This window comes from Metarhizium robertsii (assembly GCF_000187425.2).
Source record: "Metarhizium robertsii ARSEF 23 chromosome Unknown MAA_Scf_6, whole genome shotgun sequence".
Taxonomy (NCBI): Eukaryota; Fungi; Ascomycota; class Sordariomycetes; order Hypocreales; family Clavicipitaceae; genus Metarhizium; species Metarhizium robertsii.
In genome coordinates, this window is record NW_011942204.1 from 1012363 (window position 1) to 1034867 (window position 22505).

A 22505-nucleotide genomic window follows, 5' to 3' on the forward strand; every position below is an offset into this window, starting at 1 on the left:
CTATCTCCCTTTCTACCATCTTTCCCATACCAGGGCCGTGATACGCCGTACAAACTTGTCTAGTATGTCTTGCACTCGCCCCCCTCTCTTTTGCAGACACCAAGATGCATCACCTTGGCTCTCAAGTGTGCGGCTCTCCATTTCACTACGTCAGCTGAGCTTTATAGATTAATTGTGTCCTGCTAGTTAAGACCAGTTGAGACCAAACAAATTGTGTTGCTACAGCTCGTGCCATTTCCATGGCCCAGGCATTGACCATCGTTATCAACCGAGCAATGAGCAACAAACACGGCTGCAAACAAGCTCTTAGCGGCCTTTTCCAAGTCCTAATTGGCCAGATTTTGGTGACAAACTCGGTGACAAAATACACGTATACTTGCAATGTTAGCTGTGCACGTCTAAGCCTTAGCCTGAATGATGACGACTCCAGCTGATGACGGTCTTCACATTCAAAGCTCCAGTCTTAGCTTTGAGATATTTGGCGTTGTATCCTGGGCCGTCTCGTGAATGCCTGTTTGTTTTTGAGGCTCATCTTCTATTTGAAGTACGGGAAATGTTGTTGCGACTAGCGAATCGAATTTGTTGCTTGTGGCTTCTGAAAAAACCACACACGCCGATGAATGTGCCAGAATTCTTCCAAATGAATTTGACGTGCCGTGTCAAGTAGAGATACAGCTCTACCACCCTTCAGCCAGGCAATCCAGTTACGTAGAAACCGAACTGAAGTTGGCGACAGCATCACACGTCTCGCGCTGTGCAACCTGTGCAACCTGCCCACTTACATAAGCGCACGAAGCCTTGCCCGATTTTTGTGAAATGTGCACCGATTTTGCCCCGCCAAGGACGACTTCGTTTGAAAACCCCACTGCCACGAACCGCATGCCATCGACGAGATCACACACAGCCTCGTAGAAGCGCGGCATCACCCGCATCAGGGCCGCAGCAACTCTTCCAATCCCAAGGCTGTCGTGGCGACGTTCAAATTGGGTAGAGACATCATGGATATCACCAGTTACGTGGTGCAGGGCCGAGACCAAGCCTTGCTCTACGGCGACTACTCCACCTATCATGGCCAACTGGCCAAACGCCTCCTGAGCTGTCGCAAGAAGCTGGGTATTGTCACCAAGAATCGTGGCAAGTTTCAGAAGAAGGAAGAAATCGCGGCTGAGCAAGTTTCTTCCAACAACGAGTGAGTATAGGGTCTTGACGCGTACGTCACATCCAGATAGGACGGGCTAACCAGAGAAACCAGATATGTCCATCTGCTTCTTCTGACGAGCGAGCGGGCCTGGGCACAGGCAATGAGCTTCAAAGCTTCAAACTCTGCCACGCAAAAGGACATCACTGGAAGAACCAAATCACACATTGTGTCCCGACTCAATAAGGCTTCCCGTGCCGCGCAGCGCCTCGTTGAGCTCCTTTCAGATCCGGCTTCTGGCGCCTCAACCAACGATGTCCTGGAGGCGAAATCGTATGCTGCCCTGATACGTGGCGCTATGCTATTTGAGAGGCACGACTGGGAGCTTTGCCTTCAGAGTTATGCTGTTTCCCGTGTCATCTACAGTGCGCTGGCAAGCGCTGGCAAAAGCGACCTCTTCAAGGATCTCTTGTCCGAGACCATTGACCCTTCCATCCGATATGCCGCTTACCGACTGAAGACGCCACGGACCGTGCCTATTCCAACCATTGCCAAAAAGTCATTCCCCCGATCAGACGATGCTCTCGTCAAGGAAATCAATCGTCTGGACCCAAGCATCCTCGCGGAAGGCGACGATGCCACCAAGCTGGGAAATGCTGCTGAGAATGCACCTAGGACCATTACCTGGCGCTCACGACAAGTTCAAATTGAAGATGCTCAGATATCATTGGCATGGGCCTCTGTTGAAACTGCGAAAATGAACCTGACCCGCAACTTCGCGCAATCGCAAGACAAGCAGCCCTATGAAATCGCAGCCCAGTACGACGAAATCCTCATGACAACACAGGACGCCGTCGACGCTACGAAGCAGGCCATCGACGAGCTCAAGGCAGAGGGCGTACCCCAGAGCGACCCCCGTATGCAGCGACTGCAAATCACTCGCACTGCCGTCAACTACGAAATGATTAGTTGGAGAATCGGCCGCAACAGAGTCCTGACTGGCCTCCACGACGGCGGTCCCGAGGACTACAATGCCTCCAGAAGAAGAAAAATAAAGGCACCGAAGGACACCGAAGCCGGTGAACAAAAGAAACAGCGAGAACTGCCACCCAGCAAGAAGCTGGCCAAGATGAAGGAGAAGGTTGCCCTGTATGATGGTACGCTACAAAACGTCCAGTCAATCAAGGAGCTTCCCGGTGTGGCCGCCGACGAAGCGCTCGCGACCAAGCTCAACGGCTACGAAAAGTACTTTGGGTCGCTCAAGTAAGTCCAAGTCACCCCCTTCCAAAACACCGCGCCCGGATCAACCCACTGACTCATGGTGATGTTAAAGATGTCTCTCCATTGCGCGATCCCACGCCATCACCAACAACGCCACCAACGCCCTCGCCCTCATCAACCACGCCCATTCCCTCATTCAAGAAGCTTCCTCCAACCTATCCCAAGGTAACGATGATGTCAATCAACAGCAAACCACCCCGGTGAGCATCGACGTCACTGCTGAGGCCGTCTCCTACCTCAGCAGTCTCCTCAACGGCGAGCTCCAACGCTACCGTGCCATCGTCCACATGCACAATCTCCGCGACGCCGAGAGTGTAGCTGCCAAGGGCGACTTTGACTCCCCGCTCATCTCCAAGCTGCACACCTACCCCCGGCGCGTCAACCTTCGCAACATAGTGGAGTTCCCGCCCAAGATGGAACTTATCCCCATGAAGCCAATCTTCCTCGACGTCGCTTGGAATTACATCGACTACCCGGGTAAGACACCCGCGCCAACGGCTGCGCTCGGGCCAAGCAGTGTTGAAACGAAGGAACAGCCTAAGAAGAAGGGATGGTTCGGCTTTGGACGGTAGAGGAAAAAAAAATTTACAAATTCAGCATTTACAAATAGAGAGAAACCATCTCTACCCTATTTCTGGTAGGGATATCAAAAGTAATAAAAAGGCGCCTGACCTAGTCAAGTCTGTAAAAATGTCCGATGTCATTCACCTTCGTGTCTCACGCCCATCCCCACGTCGACAAACCATATCCAAAATCTCCGTTCCACATACTCACCCGGAATGAAAAGTACAAGACAGAACATGTCATTTTCACACTCCCCCTCCTCCCGTCACCTGTCCAACACCTCACACTGCGTAAAGTAGCCGCCATTGTCCCGACCGTTCCCCGTCCTTCCCCAGATCCTCGTCCTCCCAGCCCTCCAGATGCAAACATGACTACTACGCCTCAGCAATTGCCAGACCCCGTCGCTCACGCCGTCGCCGCAATTCCAATACCGCGAACCACCCTCCTCGTCCTGCTTTGTCTGTTCATCGTCATCTTCATCCGCATAACACACTTTACACTTTCTGAAAACCATGAATATGCCATCACTCGCAGCGTTCGCTGCCAGCACCGGCAGGCGCAGGCGCAGGCGCATGAACCATCCTCTTCTAGGCCACATCGCAAAATGACTGCCAGCTGGGCCTCTGTTGGCTTCAACACACTTACTCCCCCTCGATGCAGTTTATATAGTATACCCAACCTGGTATTCGCGAACAATACACTTGACAGTAGAATCAGTGCGCCGCTGCTAGTTCGCCAAGAACACAAAGAACAAATCGAGTCGGTGGAAATGGATTCAGTTGCGGTCAACGCTGAAGAGGACTGGGAAGACTATTCGCCCCCGATTGGGACCAACAACTTGAATACACCGTGGAGTTGGACAGCATAGACAGCGATGCAAGAATGCTTGCGCTACCAGCTATTCACATTACGAGTCACGCACGCATAAACAATTTAAATCAGACTGATAGGAATGAGCAAAGGGATTCAGAGGAGGGATGTGTTATTATCATCATCTAGTTAAACAGTGAATTGTACATGAGCCAATCCAAACGCAAGCCCCCTTGGATCCATGCCTTCGTCTCATAAACAACCAGAGATCTCTCGAACGGGTTTTGATGCTCTAACGCCTAAATTTCCGCCAACCATGGTATTAATGACATGGGCAAATCAGTTTGTGTAAAAGTATAGTAGCTGAGGCGGGGGATATGAGTACAATGAAATACAGGAAGAGAAAAAGACATCTATGCCACGCCCCACGCTACACGAATATTCGAACAAATCCCTTTTCGTTTTGGTTTAGAAATTCGAGAAAACAACAAGGCAAGAGGCTGGCCGTTTATGGCTTGTTCTCGTCCTTCTTCTCACCCTCGCCTTGCTGCTGCTCGCCAGAAGCCTGCTCGCCAGAGCCGGCCTCGTTACGGGCCTTGTGCATCTTGTCGAAGAGATTCAAGCTGGCCATCTGAAGCTCGTCCGTCTTCTCCTTGATCTCCTCAGCGGTGGCAGAGCCCTCACCTGACTGGCTCTTGGCAACAAACTCACGGAGAGCAGCAATCTTCTCCTTAATGCCGTCGGCCTCCGTCTTGTCGAGCTTGTCAGCGTATTCGTTCAGGGCACGCTCAGTGTCGTTAAGAACGCTGTCGGCACGGTTGGCAGCCTCAATAGCAGCCTTGCGGCCCTTATCAGCCTCGGCATACTTCTCAGAGTCCTCAACCATCTGCTGGATCTCGCTATCGGAGAGACCGGAGCCAGATGCGATAGTGATGGACTGGTCCTTGTTGGTGGACTTGTCCTTGGCGTGGACGTGGACAATAGAGTCAGCGTCGATGTCGAACGTGACCTCAATCTGGGGGACGCCACGGTGAGCAGGAGGGATTCCGACAAGCTGGAAGTTACCCAGCAGCTTGTTGTCACGGACAAGCTCTCGCTCGCCCTGGTAGACCTTGATCTCAACGGCAGTCTGGAAATCGGCGGCAGTAGAGAAAACCTGGGACTTCTTGGTGGGGATGGTCGTGTTGCGGTTGATCAAACGAGTGAAGACACCGCCCAATGTCTCGATACCAAGGGACAAAGGAGTAACATCAAGCAGCAAGAGGTCCTTGACTTCGCCAGAGAGAACGGCACCCTGGATAGCAGCACCAATGGCCACAGCCTCATCGGGGTTGACAGACTTGGCGGGATCACGGCCGAAAATGCTCTTGACGGACTCGGCAACCTTGGGCATACGGGTCATACCTCCGACCAGGATGACCTCCTGAATTTCCTTGGCCTGGAGGCCAGCATCCTTCAGAGCCTTGCGGACAGGCTCAATGGTGCGGGTGATGAGGGGATCCACCATCTTCTCAAGCTGAGCACGGGTAAGCTTCATGTTGATGTGCTTGGGGCCGGATGAGTCGGCAGTGATAAAAGGTAGGTTGATGTCAGTCTGGAGGGAAGAGGAGAGCTCGATCTTGGCTTTCTCAGCAGCCTCACGGATACGCTGGATAGCCATGCGGTCACTGGACAGGTCAATGCCAGAGGTCTTCTTGAAGTCTGCGACCATGTGTCGAACCAGGTGAATATCGAAATCCTCACCACCAAGGTGTGTGTCTCCATTGGTGGACTTGACTTCAAAGACACCGTTCTGGATCTCCAAGATGGAGATATCGAAGGTACCACCTCCAAGATCGTAGACAGCAACGATCCTGTCGGCCTCCTTCTCCAGACCGTAGGCAAGAGCAGCAGCAGTGGGCTCATTAACAACACGGAGAACATTAAGACCAGCAATCTGACCAGCATCCTTGGTGCTCTGTCGCTGAGCATCATTGAAGTAGGCAGGAACAGTGACAACAGCGTTCTTGACGGGCTTAGAGAGGTAGGCCTCGGCCGTCTCCTTCATCTTGTTCAGGACAAAACCACCAATCTGAGAAGGAGAGTACTTCTGGTCACGGGCAGAAACCCAAGCGTCACCATTGCTATGCTGGACGATCTTGTAGGGAACCTCCTTGATATCACGCTGAACCTCAGCGTCGGTGAACTTGCGTCCTATTAATCGCTTGGTGGCGAAAAGAGTGTTCTCTGGGTTGACGACGGCCTGTCGCTTGGCGGCGACACCGACAAGTCGCTCACCATCTTCGGCAAAAGCAACTACTGAAGGAGTGGTGCGAGCGCCTTCCGAGTTCTCAATAATGCGAGGAACCTTGCCTTCCATGATGGCAACGGCCGAGTTGGTGGTACCCAAATCAATACCGATGACGGATCCCTGGACTTTCTCGCCCTCGGCAGCAGAAGTAGACTCATACCGAGCAAATCTGGGGGCCAGCGGCCTGGCAAAGGCAGCCGAGCGAGCAGTGATAGGGGTAGCTCGGGGAAGCTATCAGGAAATGTCAAAGTTAGAATCGTCAATCAGAAACATGGCGACAGGTTGGGAAGCTTGTTTTGCTAATTAGAAAGCTACTCACAGCTCGAGAGAGACGCGAAGCCAACATCTTGGATGTGATGATGGAGGGTATAATATTACAATGAATGAAGGCAAAGATGACGGCGCGCTCCACAGATGGAGAGGTGATGAAGGGGAAGAAGGGAAAGAAGAGTGTTGTGAGTGGATTGTATGAGTTTATTGAGAAGGGGAGGAAAGCGAATTTTTTTGGCCCCGAAAAAAATGGCTAGTCCCGGCCATTGGCTGTCAATAGAAGCCGACGGAAGGAGGCAAGAAGAAGGAGGTCTCCACAGTGTGTGCAGTTTATGTGCGGATTAACTTTGGTCCGCGACAGAGACCTTCCGCATTTTCCTCGGCACGCGACGTCGGAGTTCATTGCGGCGGTTCCAGCAATGCAACCTATGGACTTCGGAGGTCTTGGAGCTGGGAATAATGAGCATGGTGGGCCTTAGCAATCCGGGGTGTAACTGAACCTGTCATGGCCAGGCCGTAGCCGGCTTTTGCGGTCCTTCCGAGGCTGGACCCGGAGATGTGATGCTGATAACTCGACAGCTCGACAATTCGCACTAATAGTCACAGCTAGAATCACGCGTTCAATGTATGCCACATGCACATGCATCCTGCCGCTTTGCCTTTGTGTCCCTCTCTGGCTCGTTCAAGCTTCATTTTCTCTTGAGTGAAGAAACTGGACCTAAGCAACAAGGCCGATGTGACTCAGTGAGCCCCACCTTCGCAGAACTCTGATGATGAAGCAAAAAGACAGCCGTCTCTTTGTAGAGCCATGACGAGAGGCAGGTATTTGGCTACTTGCTAGGTAATGACATGGCGTCAAGTTCTGACGTATCGCGCGAACAGCGATATAAGAGCCCTGGAACGTGAGCTGGGTGATAAATATATATTGTCATAGCCTCTCATGGCTCGTATATAGCCTGGAGTGTGTCTACCTGCATATGTACAAGGTGCTCAGTAGATTATCTGCAAGACGGACGAAACAAGCACGGAGATGTTTTGAGTCCCTCTCGTGTCAGATATGTGCCTATAGAAGCGTACGTTGGACAAGTCAGGGCTGCAGCGTCGCGAGCTAAAGCCATCTCGCGATAGCCTCATATTATACTTTACAGACTGCGGAGTGCCATTGAACGAGACCAAGTTGAGCAAAGACCCGAAGGAGGAAGACATCATCAACGATTGGTTGGGTACGGCTGGTAGTCTTGTTCCAGTGGCCATTCACCATGGCCCTACAGACAAGGGCAATTACCCCATTATCGCTGATTAGCGTTATTGTTGATGTCATATTTTGGGACACGCCTGCCACTAACTTTACATGCTGCCTCACCAGTTGACCAGATAATTACCAGACTACTACCCCGTAGGTACTTTTAACTTGTCGCGAAGGTACGGTGTGATGGTTGACATTTTTGGCCCCACCAGCACCACCATTACACTGGGGCAGGCGAATGGCAAAGGGCAATTGGCCAATGGGAGCGCGTCATTAACAGCCTGCATCCTAACGCCAGGGACCAAGTTCACTGGCTTGGTTGGTGTAAGAGGCATAGACCGAAAAAAAAAGTTTTGAGTCCCGCTTGCGGTTAAAATCCTCTCCTCTCTTCACCTTTTCTTTACTGCCTCTCTGCAAATATTCCCTATTCTTACCAAAGAAAAAGGAAACCAATCTTGATGCTGCGGCAGATGATTGCGAGCTAAAGCTTTTGACCTGTCCAAGGAAACTCTGAGAACGAGTTTTCTTGCCCAGCCGTCGCTAGCAGATCCCCTCGCACACGGAGCACTTCACGTCTTATCGTCTGGTGCCTCTGCCCCGCCAACTTTTTTTTTTTTGTCCCTCGTCGCTTCAACCAACACCCTCCCCGATTGCACAGAGCGCGTGCAAAATGGCGGCCATCAAAGCGCTGCCGCCCTCTTCGGCACACTTCTCAAGTGCCAATGATGATGGCCTCGTCTGCCTCGAGCTCGAGGACGGCTCTGCCTACGCTGGCTACAGCTTCGGAGCCCAGAAGAGCATCGCTGGAGAGCTGGTCTTCCAGACAGGCATGGTGGGGTATCCCGAGTCTTTGACCGACCCTTCATACCGTGGACAGATTCTCGTCATTACTTTCCCTCTTGTCGGAAACTATGGCGTGCCTTCTCGCGAGACAGTGGACGAGCTTCTTGGCGACCTGCCGGCTCACTTCGAGTCCTCCCAGATTCACGTTGCCGGTCTTGTCACCGATTCATACTGTGGCGAGGACTTCTCCCATTTCCTGGCAACCTCCTCCCTCGGCACCTGGCTGAAGGAGCAGGGCGTCCCGGCCATGTATGGCGTCGATACCAGAGCCCTGACCAAGAAGATTCGGGAAAAGGGCAGCATGTTGGGCAGGATGCGACTTCAAACACGTCTCACCCAGATCAATGGTGTCACCAATGGCATCGTCCATGACACCCCGCTCGAGAATTTTGCCGAAATTGAATGGGTGAACCCCAATGAGAAGAACCTCGTTGCTGAGGGTGAGTTCTTTGTCCCTGCGATTCCACAACTTCCCATCTTGGACAACAAGAATGCATATGCTCATACATGATTCTTTTTGCAGTGTCTGTCAAGGCTCCTAAGCTCTATAAGCCACCTACCTCCGTGGCCACCCGCAAGCACCCCTCAGGCCGAGCTATCCGTGTTCTATGTGTCGACGTTGGTATGAAATACAACCAGCTGAGGTGCTTCCTCAAGCGTGGTGTGGAGGTCATGGTCTGCCCATGGGACCACGACCTGGCCAAAGAGGCAGGCGACCAGTATGATGGTCTCTTCCTCTCCAACGGCCCTGGCGACCCAGAGGTCCTCGATGTTACCGTCAAGAACATCCAGGCCGTCATGGAAAAGAATAGGACGCCTGTTTTCGGTATCTGCTTAGGCCACCAGTTGCTTGCTCGTGCCTCTGGAGCCTCGACCAGCAAGATGAAGTTTGGTAATCGTGGTCACAACATCCCCTGCACCAGCATGGTGACCGGAAAGTGTCACATTACCTCCCAGAACCACGGGTTTGCCGTTGATGCTAGTACTCTGACTGATGGCTGGAAAGAGCTCTTTGTCAATGCCAACGACGGCAGCAACGAGGGTATTATGCACGTTGACAGGCCATACTTCAGCGTCCAGTTCCATCCTGAGAGCACGCCCGGTCCTCGCGACACCGAATTTTTGTTCGACGTCTTTATCAACACCATTGTCAACTGTACCGAGGACCCCAAGCTCCTTCAGCAGCCCGTCAGCTTCCCAGGAGGGACCATTGATGAGAATGAGCGGCTTCACCCTCGCGTCTCAGTCAAGAAAGTCCTTGTTCTTGGTAGCGGTGGTCTCAGCATTGGCCAGGCTGGCGAGTTTGACTACTCTGGCAGTCAGGCCATCAAGGCCCTCAAGGAAGAGGGTATTTACACTGTATTGATCAACCCCAACATTGCCACCATTCAGACCTCCAAGGGTCTTGCCGACAAGGTTTACTTCTTACCTGTCAATGCCGAGTTCGTCCGAAAGGTCATTCACTACGAACGGCCTGACGCCATCTACGTTACTTTTGGTGGTCAGACTGCTTTGCAGGTCGGTATTCAACTCAAGGATGAGTTCGAGGGTCTTGGTGTCAAAGTTCTGGGTACTCCTATTGACACCATCATCACTACTGAGGACCGTGAGCTCTTTGCCCGTAGCATGGACTCCATCGGCGAGAAGTGCGCCAAGTCCGCCTCTGCTAGCAACGTTGACGAAGCCATGCGGGTTGTCAAGGATATTGGCTTCCCCGTCATTGTTCGTGCCGCTTACGCTCTGGGTGGTCTTGGCAGTGGATTTGCGAACAACGAAGCTGAACTTCTCGACCTTTGCAATAAGGCTTTTGCCGCAAGTCCCCAGGTGCTTATTGAGCGCAGCATGAAGGGCTGGAAGGAAATTGAGTACGAAGTTGTCCGAGATGCGCAGGACAACTGTATCACTGTCTGCAACATGGAGAATTTCGATCCTCTGGGTATTCACACCGGTGACTCTATCGTCGTCGCCCCGTCGCAGACCCTGTCTGACGAGGATTATAACATGCTGCGAACCACTGCCGTTAACGTCATTCGTCACCTCGGCGTTGTTGGTGAGTGTAATATTCAGTATGCCCTGAACCCGTTCTCCAAGGAGTACTGCATTATCGAAGTCAATGCTAGATTATCCCGATCCTCAGCTCTTGCTTCAAAGGCTACTGGATACCCCCTGGCTTTTATTGCAGCTAAGCTAGGTCTCGGCATTCCCCTCAAAGAGATCAAGAACTCCGTCACCAAGGTCACATGCGCCTGCTTTGAGCCTTCTCTTGACTACGTCGTCGTTAAGATGCCTCGATGGGATCTTAAGAAGTTCACCCGTGTCTCTACTCAGCTGGGTTCTTCTATGAAGAGTGTAGGCGAGGTCATGAGCATTGGTCGGTCATTTGAAGAAGCCATTCAGAAGGCCATTCGATCCATTGACTTCCATAATCTCGGCTTTAATGAAACCAAGGCACTCATGAGCATTGACGATGAGCTTCAAACACCTTCTGATCAACGCCTGTTTGCTATCGCCAATGCTATGCATGAGGGCTACTCCGTTGACAAGATCTGGGAGATGACCAAGATTGACAAGTGGTTCTTGCGCAAGCTCAAGGGCTTGAGTGACTTCGCCAAAGATATGAGCCGATATACCACCAAGGACATTGCCCGATCTCCTAATCTGCTACTTCAGGCTAAGCGTCTCGGTTTCTGTGATCGTCAGCTTGCCAAATTCTGGGACTCCAACGAAATTGCTGTTCGCAGAATGAGACTCGAGGCAGGCATCCGACCTTTTGTCAAGCAGATCGATACCGTTGCAGCCGAATTCCCTGCCTTCACCAACTATCTCTACCTCACTTACAATGCCAATGAGCACGATGTCTCCTTTGACGATCACGGTGTTATGGTTCTTGGCTCTGGTGTTTACCGTATTGGTTCTTCAGTCGAGTTTGATTGGTGCTCCGTTCGTGCCATTCGAACCCTGCGTCAAACTGGCTTCAAAACTGTCATGGTCAATTACAATCCTGAGACCGTAAGCACTGATTACGACGAGGCTGATAAGCTGTACTTTGAGAATATTAACCTCGAAACCATCTTGGACATCTACCAGTTGGAAGCTTCGAGCGGTGTTCTTGGAGCCATGGGTGGCCAGACGCCTAATAACATTGCTCTGCCGCTGCATCGAGCAGGTGTCAAGATTCTCGGTACCTCCCCTGAGATGATCGACATGGCCGAAAACCGATACAAGTTCTCTCGCATGCTGGACCGTATCGAAGTTGACCAGCCTACCTGGAGGGAGCTCACCAGCTTTTCTGAGGCTAGAGAGTTCTGCAATGCCGTCAATTATCCCGTGCTTGTCCGCCCATCTTACGTCTTGTCTGGTGCTGCGATGAACACTGTCTACTCTGAGAAGGATTTGGAAAGTTACCTAGCTCAGGCTGCTGAGGTTTCTCGGGAACACCCTGTTGTCATCTCCAAGTATATTGAGAACGCAAAGGAGATTGAGATGGATGCTGTCGCAAAGGATGGTGTGGTTGTCGGCCACTTCGTCTCTGAGCATGTGGAAAACGCTGGTGTTCACTCTGGCGATGCCACCCTCATCCTCCCCCCTCAGGATCTGGAACAAACCACAATCGAGAGAATTGAGGAGGCCACTCGCAAGATTGGTGCGGCTTTGAACGTTACTGGCCCTTTCAACATCCAGTTCATTGCAAAGGATAACGACATCAAGGTTATTGAGTGCAATGTCCGGGCTTCTCGATCGTTCCCCTTTGTTTCCAAGGTCATGGGTGTCGACTTGATTGAGATGGCCACCAAGGCTATCATGCATCAGCCCTTCCAGGAGTACCCTCCCACCAGCCTTCAGCCTGATTGTGTTGGTGTTAAGGTACCTCAGTTCAGTTTCTCGCGTCTGTCTGGTGCTGATCCAGTCTTGGGTGTGGAAATGGCTTCCACTGGTGAGGTTGCTTGCTTTGGTGTAGACAAGTACGAGGCCTACTTGAAGGCTCTGCTGTCCACTGGTTTCAAGATTCCCAAGGCCAACATCCTTCTGTCCATTGGCACGTATAAGGACAAGAAGGAGTTGCTACCGTCTATCCAGAAGCTTCAGCGCATTGGCTACAAGTTGTTCGCTACCGCTGGTACTGCGGATTTCCTGCAGGAGCACGGTGTTCAGGTGCAGTACCTCGAGGTTCTCGGCCGCGATGAGGACATCAACTCGGAGTTCTCCCTCACTCAACATCTGGCCAAGAATATGATTGATCTGTACATCAATTTACCTTCGAACAATAAGTATCGCCGTCCTGCCAACTACATGAGCAAGGGGTACAAGACTCGTCGTATGGCAGTTGACTATCAGATTCCTCTTGTGACCAATGTCAAGAATGCCAAGATTCTGGTCGAGGCCATTGCTCGTCACGTCTATCTGGATGTTTCGAAGCGTGATTTCCGGCTGAGCGAGCTGCCCCCGCCACCGCCTGTCGTCTCCGCAAAGACTCCTGAGATGAAGGCCTCCCTTCCATCTATCGGACAGGTTACTGAAAGCCCTCGACGACGGGGCACCGATGCTGTGCTCGCTTCACCCATCCGTGGTGCTGGCCATATTGACGAGCTCGCCCTACCCGCGGCCATTCAGACTTCCGCCATTAGCGCTTCTGTCCTCAAGCTCCTCTCGCAGCCTTCGGAGTTCAAGAACGCCAATGTCTTGTCTGTGAAGCAGTACACCCGTGCTGATCTACACTTGCTATTCACTGTCGCTCAGGAAATGCGCCTCGGCGTTCAGCGCGCCGGAGTTTTGGATGTCCTCCGTGGTCGTGTCCTTTGCAGCGTTTTCTACGAGCCTTCTACCAGAACCTCTGCATCATTTGATGCTGCCATGCAGCGCTTGGGTGGGCGCACAGTCTCCGTCCCTGCCACAAACTCATCTGTCCAAAAGGGTGAAACCCTTCAGGACACTCTGCGTACTCTGGCTTGTTACGGTGACGCCATTGTTCTCCGCCACCCTGATGAGAAGTCCGTGGACATTGCTGAAAAATACAGCGATGTTCCCGTCATCAATGCGGGCAACGGTAGCAAGGAACACCCCACTCAGGCTTTCCTGGACCTTTTCACCATCCGTGAAGAGCTCGGTACTGTCCAGGGGCTGACTATTACCTTCCTGGGTGACCTCCGATACGGGCGTACTGTGCACTCCTTGGTGCAGCTGCTCCGCCACTACCACGTCAAAGTACAACTGGTCGCTCCTAAGGGACTGGAGCTGCCCAAAGATGTCAAGGACCAGCTGGTTGCATCCAGCCAGCTACTTGGGGAGTCAGATACTCTAACTCCTGAGATTATTGCTCACAGTGATGTCTTGTATTGCACTCGTGTCCAGCAAGAGAGGTTCGAGACTGCAGAGCAGTACGAAAGAGTGAAGAACTCGTATCGCGTGGATAATGCCACTCTCAAGCATGCCAAGAGCCACATGGTGGTGATGCATCCTCTGCCGAGGAATGAAGAGGTGGCCGAGGAAGTGGACTTTGACCAGCGAGCGGCATACTTTAGACAGGTGAGTATTTTATCCTTGTCCATGCAAGGCCGTGCTTCATGGATAAAGCAGCGCAAGTGCTAACTGGGTTTCTAGATGCGTTATGGACTGTACTGCAGAATGGCTCTCTTGGCACTTGTCATGGCTTCGTAGGCCATGTTGATGTTTAATTAGACATATTCTGGTACAGGGGCCGAATACTCTGTTCGCACATGATCGGACGGGCAAGAAAAGTTCAAAATGGATAACAACGGCGTAGACAAGGATTTCAGTCTTTTTTTTTTTTCGATAGAATTTACGTGCTTCAAGGTATTCGTATTCGGTAGTCAGAGCGTGTGGCTGGATCTGAGTCCCATGCCTGGGGTTGTATGAAACGTATCCCCGTATATGATGATGGCAATCGCTGGAATCGATTGCGTGTATGAGTGTATATTTGTATGTATGAGATGATGTATGCGTGCGTGGGCGGGTTGCGTACGTGCGCATCTGTACGTGTACACGAGTAATGCATAGTGTATATGTATACGTACGTTCATTACGTTGCGTGTATGTTTATTTGTTTATTTGTATATATTATATGTAGGTTAGATTAGATTAGATTAGTTTAGTTTAATATATTGAGTTGTGATGTTTGTAATCTTAGTTTGATCTGCGTTTGGTTTGTCGCTGAGATGCACATGTCTTTGGGCGTGAACGTGGCTGGTGGGACCCCATTTCTGTAGGTGGTGTTAGGTACATGTGCTGCCGTGCTATTTACGGACACAATGGCCCGCAAGTACCCTAGGTACCTACCTCTATGCTCGCGGCCCCCGGTTGTGGTGACAGTCTCCTGGCTCATCAGGTATAATAAGACAGTTCTTAGAGTTCTTATTTAATATATGAGGCTTTTGCACTGTCTTTGCATAGTTGTACTGCCATCAGAACAAGCGGCCGCGCGCGTATGGGTAGGTACCTACCTAGTAGGCACCTAGGTACTTCATAAGTCAATACTTTAAGTCCTAAGTAGGTTTGACCTAACCGAGCAGTGAGTGAGTCGACACCAGCTTGACCACACCAGACGTCATCCACCAGGTTGGCCAGACTGGCTGGCTCTGCCCAGCTCAGTGGGTACACAGGGTACTTAAGTACCAGGCACACCAAGTGCACATGCCGACGGTGCTTTGTGCACTCACTGGACAGAGTATCAACAGCTTATGCCCAGGTACTCCATACTTGAGTGCTCAATGTTCTTCCAGCACTGCGACTGCGGAGTATTGACTGTACTTAAGTAGCCACGCCCGCTGCAACCAAAAGTTGGCCCTCCAACTTGAAGGTCTGGTCTGCCTCACGTAACCACCTTGAGCGACGGAAACCCACATCCTCTCTCAAACTCTGTATCCATCTCTGCACTTCACCGACCCAGTTCTACATCAATCATCCCAGACCATCAGCCTCGACGACGCTCGACCCTCTCCGACCCGTCTCTCCCCGGCGCCTACTTCGCATGCCGCCTCCCCAGGTTCCAACACTGGCTCTCTCACACGCCTCTCGGCTGGCGATACTCCATCGTACATCACGCCGGGCATCAGTGGGCCGTCAACATCCCATCCGCGGCACTTGGCCGTTGCATGTGCCAAAGCTCAAGTGCCAGCTCCAGTGGCCTTCGACAAACACTTGCAGACATCCTTTGCCTACTTAGGTCCCTGGCGGTAGCGTCTACCATGGCCAACAATGACGACGGCCTGTTCGTGATTCTCTACACTCCTCTTGCCACCTGTGGCTGTCCTCGCCCTGCTCTTCTGCTCGTCAAAGATTCTGGAAAGTGCACTCGTCTAACGTCACGGGCAACTATAGGTGCTACCCGACCGAGGGCATAATGTCCAAAAATGGACGCAAGCGTTATAGCATTGGTGTCCGTTCCCAGTATGTATTCATGTCCTTCAAGCGGCCTCCTCTATGGCCACACTGTAGCTCACCAATTTTCGCCTATAGACATTGGCAACTCCGGTCGTTGATAAGCGCGGAAAAGAAAAATATTGTGTACTTTCCCGGAGGAAATGGCAGCAACCATGTGCAGCGACTCAACACGTTGACTCGAGAATGCGAAACCATCAAGCTCCTTACCTTTGCGCCACGATGCCTAGTAGCCGAGAATGGATGGTTGTGCTGTGGAAGCGAGAATGGCGAGTTTGTCGCCATTAAACTCGAAGATGCAATCGAAAGCAATCAGCAGCCCTTGCTGGGATTGCATCTGGATGCCGAAACAAGACACCAACTGAACCTTGGAGGAGCCAGCCGTGACGAGCCCCTACTTGCTCTTCTTGCCCACGCACGCCGTTCAAGTAAGAGCTTGATCGCCAAGAGCATGAAACTTGCCAAGGACCGAGTTAACTGCGTCACTCTGTGGTTCCCTCCGGCATTGACACCTCTCGAAGCAGGATCATATACTGAGCCTGTCGCGGTTTTGGCCAACAACGACCGCACCGTGGTTCTTGTTAGTTTACGCGAATTTGACCAGAACGAGAAAATAGATCCCCTCGATGTCGTAACATATCCCGATTTCGTCAACCGAGCAATACTGTCCCCTGACGGTCGAATCCTAGTTGCGATTCTTGATGACCCGTACCTGTACGTTCATGAACGGGTCGAAACCGAAGGAGGCATCTCAACACCTCCCGCTAGCGAAGATAGCGGATATCGGTGGGAACAGAGACAAAGGTTTCTACTCAAGAGTCAAAGAAAAGATGATCGTTCGGACAGCCGGGGAAGTTTTGCAGCATGCTTCTCGCCATCGGGTGCTTACCTAGCCGTCGGAACACAACATGGCACAATTTCTATTTTTGACGCTACTCTCCTCCTCGACCCTTCTGCGGAGCCTCTCATCACCACGTTCAAGTCATCTCGCCCAGAAAGTGGTCCTGGAGCTATTCGAGACATGGCATTCTGCCCTGGTCCCTTTGATATTCTTGCCTGGACAGAAGATAAAGGCCATATTGGTTTCGCTGATATGCGAAGCAATTTCATAATTCGGCAGATAGTGGATATCAATGTTGAGGCTGACTTTCGACATATTGACATCCTCGATCGAAACACAGTCGACCCTCGGTTGCTGGACGGTAACTCGGACAGGAGGTCCAATCGATCCCCCCCTTCGGGAAGCACACGTACACGTCGACAGGGTGAAGCATTGGAGACGTTAAACCAGCCTCTCACACCCAATGAAACTGTTGTCCTAGAGGCGATTCAAGGTGATCGAAGACGGCGTGAACGAGCGGCTTTGAGAAGCACCGAAGAACGAGCTCGTGATGGTGGGCCATCAGATTTAGCCTTGACCTACCTGTCAAGTTTACGGCCGTCGGCCGCTGATGGCGAATCTCCCAGACCCCGACAGCGCAGTAGTAGTGTGGGTCGGGCAATGGGCGATATTCTTGGCTCCTACCGAGAGCAGAGGGAGCGTCAACAGGAGCGACTTCGTAATGCCAGGCAGCTCACTCGTGAAGGGTCTGAGGGCCAACAACCACAATCAACATCAGCAAGGCGGACGGACCAAAGATGGTCGGAACAAAGATGGGTGGACAGGGTCGAGGAAACGGTAGCAGCGATGCGGGGTCAGAGAGAAAGACAAGATTCGTCCTATCTGAATGTGCTTGAAATCTTGCAGGCCAGAGAGCGCCCTTCCAATGACACGGACAATGAAGACTCGTCACTCCTCGTACCTCTAGTCAACCAAGTTGTCAATCGCTGGGAGGAGAGCGCGATCCGAGGAACTCTAGCGACTGATCATGGAGTTTTTGAGGTGCCTCCGTCTCCAGATAATACCGCAGGTTTAGCCTGGACCGAAGACGGTCGTACCCTGTAAGTTGTAGATTCGTTTTTAATATGCAGCGTGAATGTCCAACAGCTAACATCATGCTTAGGTTTGTCGGCGCTCAAACTGGCATCTATGAACTGCACATCAACGTCCAGGGCAGAAAATTTTGTCCAAGCATCACGATGAGTTGAGGTGAGAAAAGTTGCGAAAGTCACCGCACCAATGGATGAAACGTGAGCAGTGAAGGCACAAGGTCTTGAGAGTCTCGATTATTGTTAGGCACTTGGGGTGTTGAAAGGCGTTTTATTTTCATAGGGAAGCGAATGATCGCCGGAGCAACATGAGGCGTTGTTGGTCAACTTGAATCTTTTTTCTTTCTTTCTGGGTCTCTGGCCTTTGCAAATATTCCATCTTGATGCCAAGTTTGAGTTCGGTGAAATGGACAAGGAAAGGCCCGGGCATGCATAGGTGGAAGTAATTCTGAATTTTTACATGGAATTCCCGGGAGGAGCATACGGAAAACACATTCGCTTATGGAGTTTTTTCTTTTCTCATCTATTTTTTGTCAACACTGTTTGCGGCTCTTTTAGTCCCTGGGCTAGTTTGCACGGCACTTGAATAGTATACGACTACTGCTCTAATGAGTCGCTCTACGAGTTTGAACTCTGGATCTCTGTTGGCATCTGCTTTTCGGTTTTCGGCCTCTCTTTTTTTTCTTTTTTCTTTTTTTTCACTTGGTGGACTATGGTCAAACGTCTTTTCTGTATGATATCCCCGGCTTTTCGCATGAACGAATTTTATCATTTCTATGAGGTTTATTCTACGGTCCTCTTGGCACGTGTCCCCTGATTGATATTGTGCTTCGCAAGAGCAGCGCATTCCGTCATTTCACTTTCTCCCATAGAACAGCTCTCCGACCCTCTCCCCAATGGCCAAGCTACTTGTCAAGCCGGGACTCTCGATGCCCAGGCAATTCACCCAGCCATGATAGCCGTCCTCCATCCTCACCACAAAGTCATTGAAGTTCTTGCCAGCCTGCCCAGCCCCCTTGTAGCTCAACTTGGGTCGAATCCCTGCGTAGTCTGGCTCCAAGCAAGTCTCATCGACACCAGGCAAATACAGCTTAATCTCCTCGACGGCCTGCTCCAACCTCTCTCTCCCAACGGCCAGGTTGTCCGGGGAGTCGACCCATTCGATGTCCGGGCCGAAGCGTATCCTCCCGCCCATGTCGAGCGTCAAGTGCGTGCCCAGCCCTCCGGCGCCCGGGTTCGGGGCGGGATAGACCAGCCTCGAGACACGGGGCCGCGACGCCGAGTACGAAAAGTAGTTGCCCTTTGCAAAGTACAGCCTCTTGCGGAGGGCCTCGGGGACGATCATGTTGTACACGTCGACGCACCCCAGGCCGGCGGCATTGACGACCGTCTCGGCCGTGACGCTCGACGCCTCGCCCGTCAGCGAGTCCCTGACGTCGACGCGCCACCCTGCGCTGCCGGGCCTCGCCCCCAGCGGCGCGACCCCGGCGACGGTCGAGTTGAGCGCGACGACGCCGCCGGCGTCCTCGAAGAGGCCGGCCAGCGAGACCATCAGCCCGTGGACGTCGACGATGCCCGTGGTCGGCGACTCGAGCGCGCCGCCCGCGGCACGCACGCCCTCCCCTTCGTCCCGGACCTCCCTCTCAGGCACCCAGCGCACCGGCACGCCAATGTCGGCGCAGTGCGCGTGCAGCTTCTCCAGCTCGCGCCGCTGGGCGTCGTTTTGCGCGACGATCCATTTCCCCGTGCGCCTGTGCGGGACGCCGTGCTTCTCGCAGAACTCGTAGAGCAGTTGCTTCCCGCGGAGGCATAGCTGCGTCTTGAGCGTGTCGCGGCCGTAGTAGATGCCCGCGTGGATGACCTCGCTGTTGCGGGAGGACGTCTCGGTCCCCAGCGACGAGTGCCGCTCTATGAGGACCGAGGACGACGATGGGCTCTGCTGCGAGAGGCGGTGCGCTATGGAGAGCCCGACGACGCCGCCGCCGATGATCTGGTTTTCACGAATTGGTTAGTCTTTGCTCGTTTTGTTTTCCGTCGGGTGCGGGTTACCAGATGGACGGGCATACGGCGTGAGTGAAGTCTGCTTGGGTGGCGGGCGTGCTGCTGAACTGGCGCAAGCCGCGCCGTGCGACTTGTCTTAGCCCAGATGACAGCATTACTTCTCTTTTTTTTTTTTTTGGTTCTATAAATTCATTTCATGAGTACGATTGCGTGTACTTGGAGAAATCAGCGCGTCAATATATAGTCGCGATGTAAGTCTGCCGTTCTATTCCGTGAGGTGGATGAACTGACGACCAGGAGCCAATGACGTCTTGTGCGGCACCGAATTTCGGAGTGGGTTTTGCCGGCCTGGATGGTATTAATATGTTAGTATGGGCACGTATTGTAAGGGCTCCATATGCTTGCCACTCAGACGACTTCAACTCATTTGGGTTCATGCATGCGGCCTTTGTAGCTTTGGGCAGGCTGTTCTCGCCTCTTCACTTTTGATGCAAATCTTATCGAGTGAGCTCTGTTAACCTTACGCCTATGCATATATGCCCATTCTTATGGTAATTCTCCGCCGTAAACTCCGTAAGGAATGTGTTTAAAACACAGTTGCAAAGCAATACATCATGTCCTCCGAAAGCTACGATTCCTTTGGCCCGACTTCGCTAGCTGGCTCTCCGCTTGTTGACGACTGAGTCAGATGTGATGGTATCGACGGCTCGGTTCCCGTTCCTGAGCCGGGGTGAAACTCGGCAAGTTGCTTCTCTGTACATATTTCTTAGCGTCATTTCGCAGAATATTTTTCTCGGTTGGGGTGCCCATACCCAAATCACGAATACGATGGCGCAGCATCTGATTCTCCCTGGTGAGCATCTGTGTCTCCGCCTGGTAAAAGGCGCTCTCGTCACGACCCCCAAGGACCCAGTCTCCGCTCTCCTGACTTATTGAAGTCGCTCGTAGACGAGGCGAAGCACCGCGGCTTGGTGTCCTGGATCTGCGGTGCATCTCCGCGCGGGCCATTTCCATAGACCCACGAGGGAACACGGGTGAGCGAGAGTAAGATCCAACGGGCTGGCTTCCAGGAATATTACTCTGCGATGCTCCTCCTGCTCCGTATATGGGTCTCGGAACGGTTTCTGCGATGGCACTGTCTTCGGCAGCTGGATCGGCGCTGTGGCCGGGTCGTGACGTTTGAAGGCGTTGAAGTTCGAGCTGCTGCTGTCGAATCATCTGAAGAAGCCGGTTCTACTCCTCGTCAGCAACACATGACATCAACATGGACAAATACATCAAAGCAAAGAGGTCGTTGGGTACTAGATGCCACTCACCACATGTCCTTCCTGCTCTGCCTCGAGCTCTTGATGCAGTTCGCCTAGACTGGGAGCCCGGTGATGATGCGGATCAGCCATCAGCGGCGACCCAGAAAGTGGCTGCGGGCTCGATCTATGGTATCCAGAATGCTCCTGTGCCATCTCTCCAGGGGCCGGAACAGACGGATCATTCAGCTGCAAGTTCATAAGGACGGTTGATCGTCGGCGGCTGGTGTTTGGTGATAACGGGTTCCGCGCCAGGGAGCTAGTGGAAGACCCTAGATGTCGAGGTGAGAGACTGCTCCGCTGAAACTTGATGAAAGAAATGCAAAAACGTACGACGTGAGGGCTCCCGCTGAAGCCCAGCATTCATAGTTGCCGCTGCCTGTAGTGACACGGAAGCAGATCGTGGTGAGCCCGTTGGTGACTCAGCCCTCGCGAGCGACGAGCCATCGCCGTTGGTGGCCATTGTTTGTTGTCTGCGGTGCAATGAGCACGCCGTTGTGGGAGGGAGCAGCGACCAAGGCGGTGCCGAGAGTAATGCCTTTGTCTTTGGGATGCAGACCAGACAGCTTGTGCCGCTTGTGCCTCGACGGATTGGTCGTTCTATCTGGTTCCTGTTGGGAGCACTGGAGAGCTATGGCGGGGCAATGACTGGAGGAACGTCAAACTTCAATGGTCAGCGGCGGTTGGACCACTGGATTTCCACTTGACAGTCTGGCCAAGTGCTGTTTACCCCACGTTCGAGCAGGCAGTCGTCGTTGGCTGAAGGCAATACAGCTGCAAGATGAGTGATTGTACTGGATATGAAACAATGCGAAGAGCTTTGTTTGCGCGTGTACAAGGTCGACGTTGACTCCTCGTATTCACTTTCTTTGAAGCTCTGACATCACAACGCCACTTCAGATGGCCAACTTGGACCGCCAACCTTTCGACGTCTCCTGACAATGGGGCCACTTTTTCTTCGCCTGGCATCCCGACTTACCCTGCAGCAGCCTCAACCTGCCAATCTTGACACTTGGATGCAGCGACTTGGCCACGCCGCCAACAAAGTCCAACAACTCCTCGCGGTTGAGAAATCAAGTTCAAATTGTGTCGCCACCACATCGTGGTACTTCATGCTGCCCTGTGGCGGTGTGGTGAGACGTATTCCATCCCCCTTCCGATAGAAAGATGCAAATTAGATTTCTGCAGACATGCTGGAAACAGCTTCTTACCCGGTTTTCCAGACAACGCAGGTCGGTCGGCAACCAGAAGCATACCGTGTACTACACGCAATGATGCATCATGGTGCCCGACCGACAATATACCGTGGTTCGACGCTGAACCCCAGACCTTGTCATCGTCGCAGTGCAGCGAGCTTGCTGTTGAGTCACATGTCCAGTTCTACGAATGAGCCCGGCCGAATTGTTGGGCTGCATCAAGACCCAGAACAACTGA

The 22505-nt window shown here is 52.4% G+C and overlaps 7 protein-coding genes across 7 annotated transcripts; 4 read left to right on the forward strand and 3 right to left on the reverse strand.

Moving 5' to 3' along the window:
- Positions 1–998: 998 nt before the first annotated feature.
- Positions 999–2991, forward strand: MAA_06519 (signal recognition particle, 68 kDa subunit; the record flags this gene model as incomplete). Its single annotated transcript, XM_007824517.1, has 3 exons — positions 999–1189; positions 1253–2401; positions 2472–2991. The coding sequence occupies 3 exons, from the start codon at positions 999–1001 to the stop codon at positions 2989–2991; spliced, it is 1860 nt and encodes a 619-aa protein (XP_007822708.1).
- A 359-nt stretch (positions 2992–3350) lies between these two features.
- Positions 3351–3851, forward strand: MAA_11330 (Protein kinase-like protein; the record flags this gene model as incomplete). The annotated part of the gene is made up of 1 exon (XM_011413318.1): positions 3351–3851. The coding sequence occupies one exon, from the start codon at positions 3351–3353 to the stop codon at positions 3849–3851; it is 501 nt and encodes a 166-aa protein (XP_011411620.1).
- Positions 3852–4301: 450 nt separating this feature from the next.
- On the reverse strand, positions 4302–6429 carry MAA_06518 (heat shock 70 kDa protein; the record flags this gene model as incomplete). Its single annotated transcript, XM_007824516.1, has 2 exons — positions 4302–6314; positions 6403–6429. The coding sequence occupies 2 exons, from the start codon at positions 6427–6429 to the stop codon at positions 4302–4304; spliced, it is 2040 nt and encodes a 679-aa protein (XP_007822707.1).
- A 1840-nt stretch (positions 6430–8269) lies between these two features.
- On the forward strand, positions 8270–14097 carry MAA_06517 (protein pyrABCN; the record flags this gene model as incomplete). The annotated part of the gene is made up of 3 exons (XM_007824515.1): positions 8270–8882; positions 8966–13965; positions 14041–14097. The coding sequence occupies 3 exons, from the start codon at positions 8270–8272 to the stop codon at positions 14095–14097; spliced, it is 5670 nt and encodes a 1889-aa protein (XP_007822706.1).
- A 1702-nt stretch (positions 14098–15799) lies between these two features.
- MAA_06516 (WD repeat domain-containing protein) lies at positions 15800–17782 on the forward strand (the record flags this gene model as incomplete). The annotated part of the gene is made up of 2 exons (XM_007824514.2): positions 15800–15846; positions 15916–17782. 2 exons carry the CDS (start codon positions 15800–15802, stop codon positions 17780–17782), a joined length of 1914 nt encoding a protein of 637 aa, XP_007822705.2.
- Positions 17783–18622: 840 nt separating this feature from the next.
- MAA_06515 (FAD dependent oxidoreductase) lies at positions 18623–19922 on the reverse strand (the record flags this gene model as incomplete). The annotated part of the gene is made up of 2 exons (XM_007824513.2): positions 18623–19756; positions 19833–19922. The coding sequence occupies 2 exons, from the start codon at positions 19920–19922 to the stop codon at positions 18623–18625; spliced, it is 1224 nt and encodes a 407-aa protein (XP_007822704.2).
- A 473-nt stretch (positions 19923–20395) lies between these two features.
- MAA_06514 (uncharacterized protein) lies at positions 20396–21534 on the reverse strand (the record flags this gene model as incomplete). The annotated part of the gene is made up of 4 exons (XM_007824512.1): positions 20396–20520; positions 20580–21000; positions 21084–21343; positions 21405–21534. 4 exons carry the CDS (start codon positions 21532–21534, stop codon positions 20396–20398), a joined length of 936 nt encoding a protein of 311 aa, XP_007822703.1.
- Positions 21535–22505: the final 971 nt, after the last annotated feature.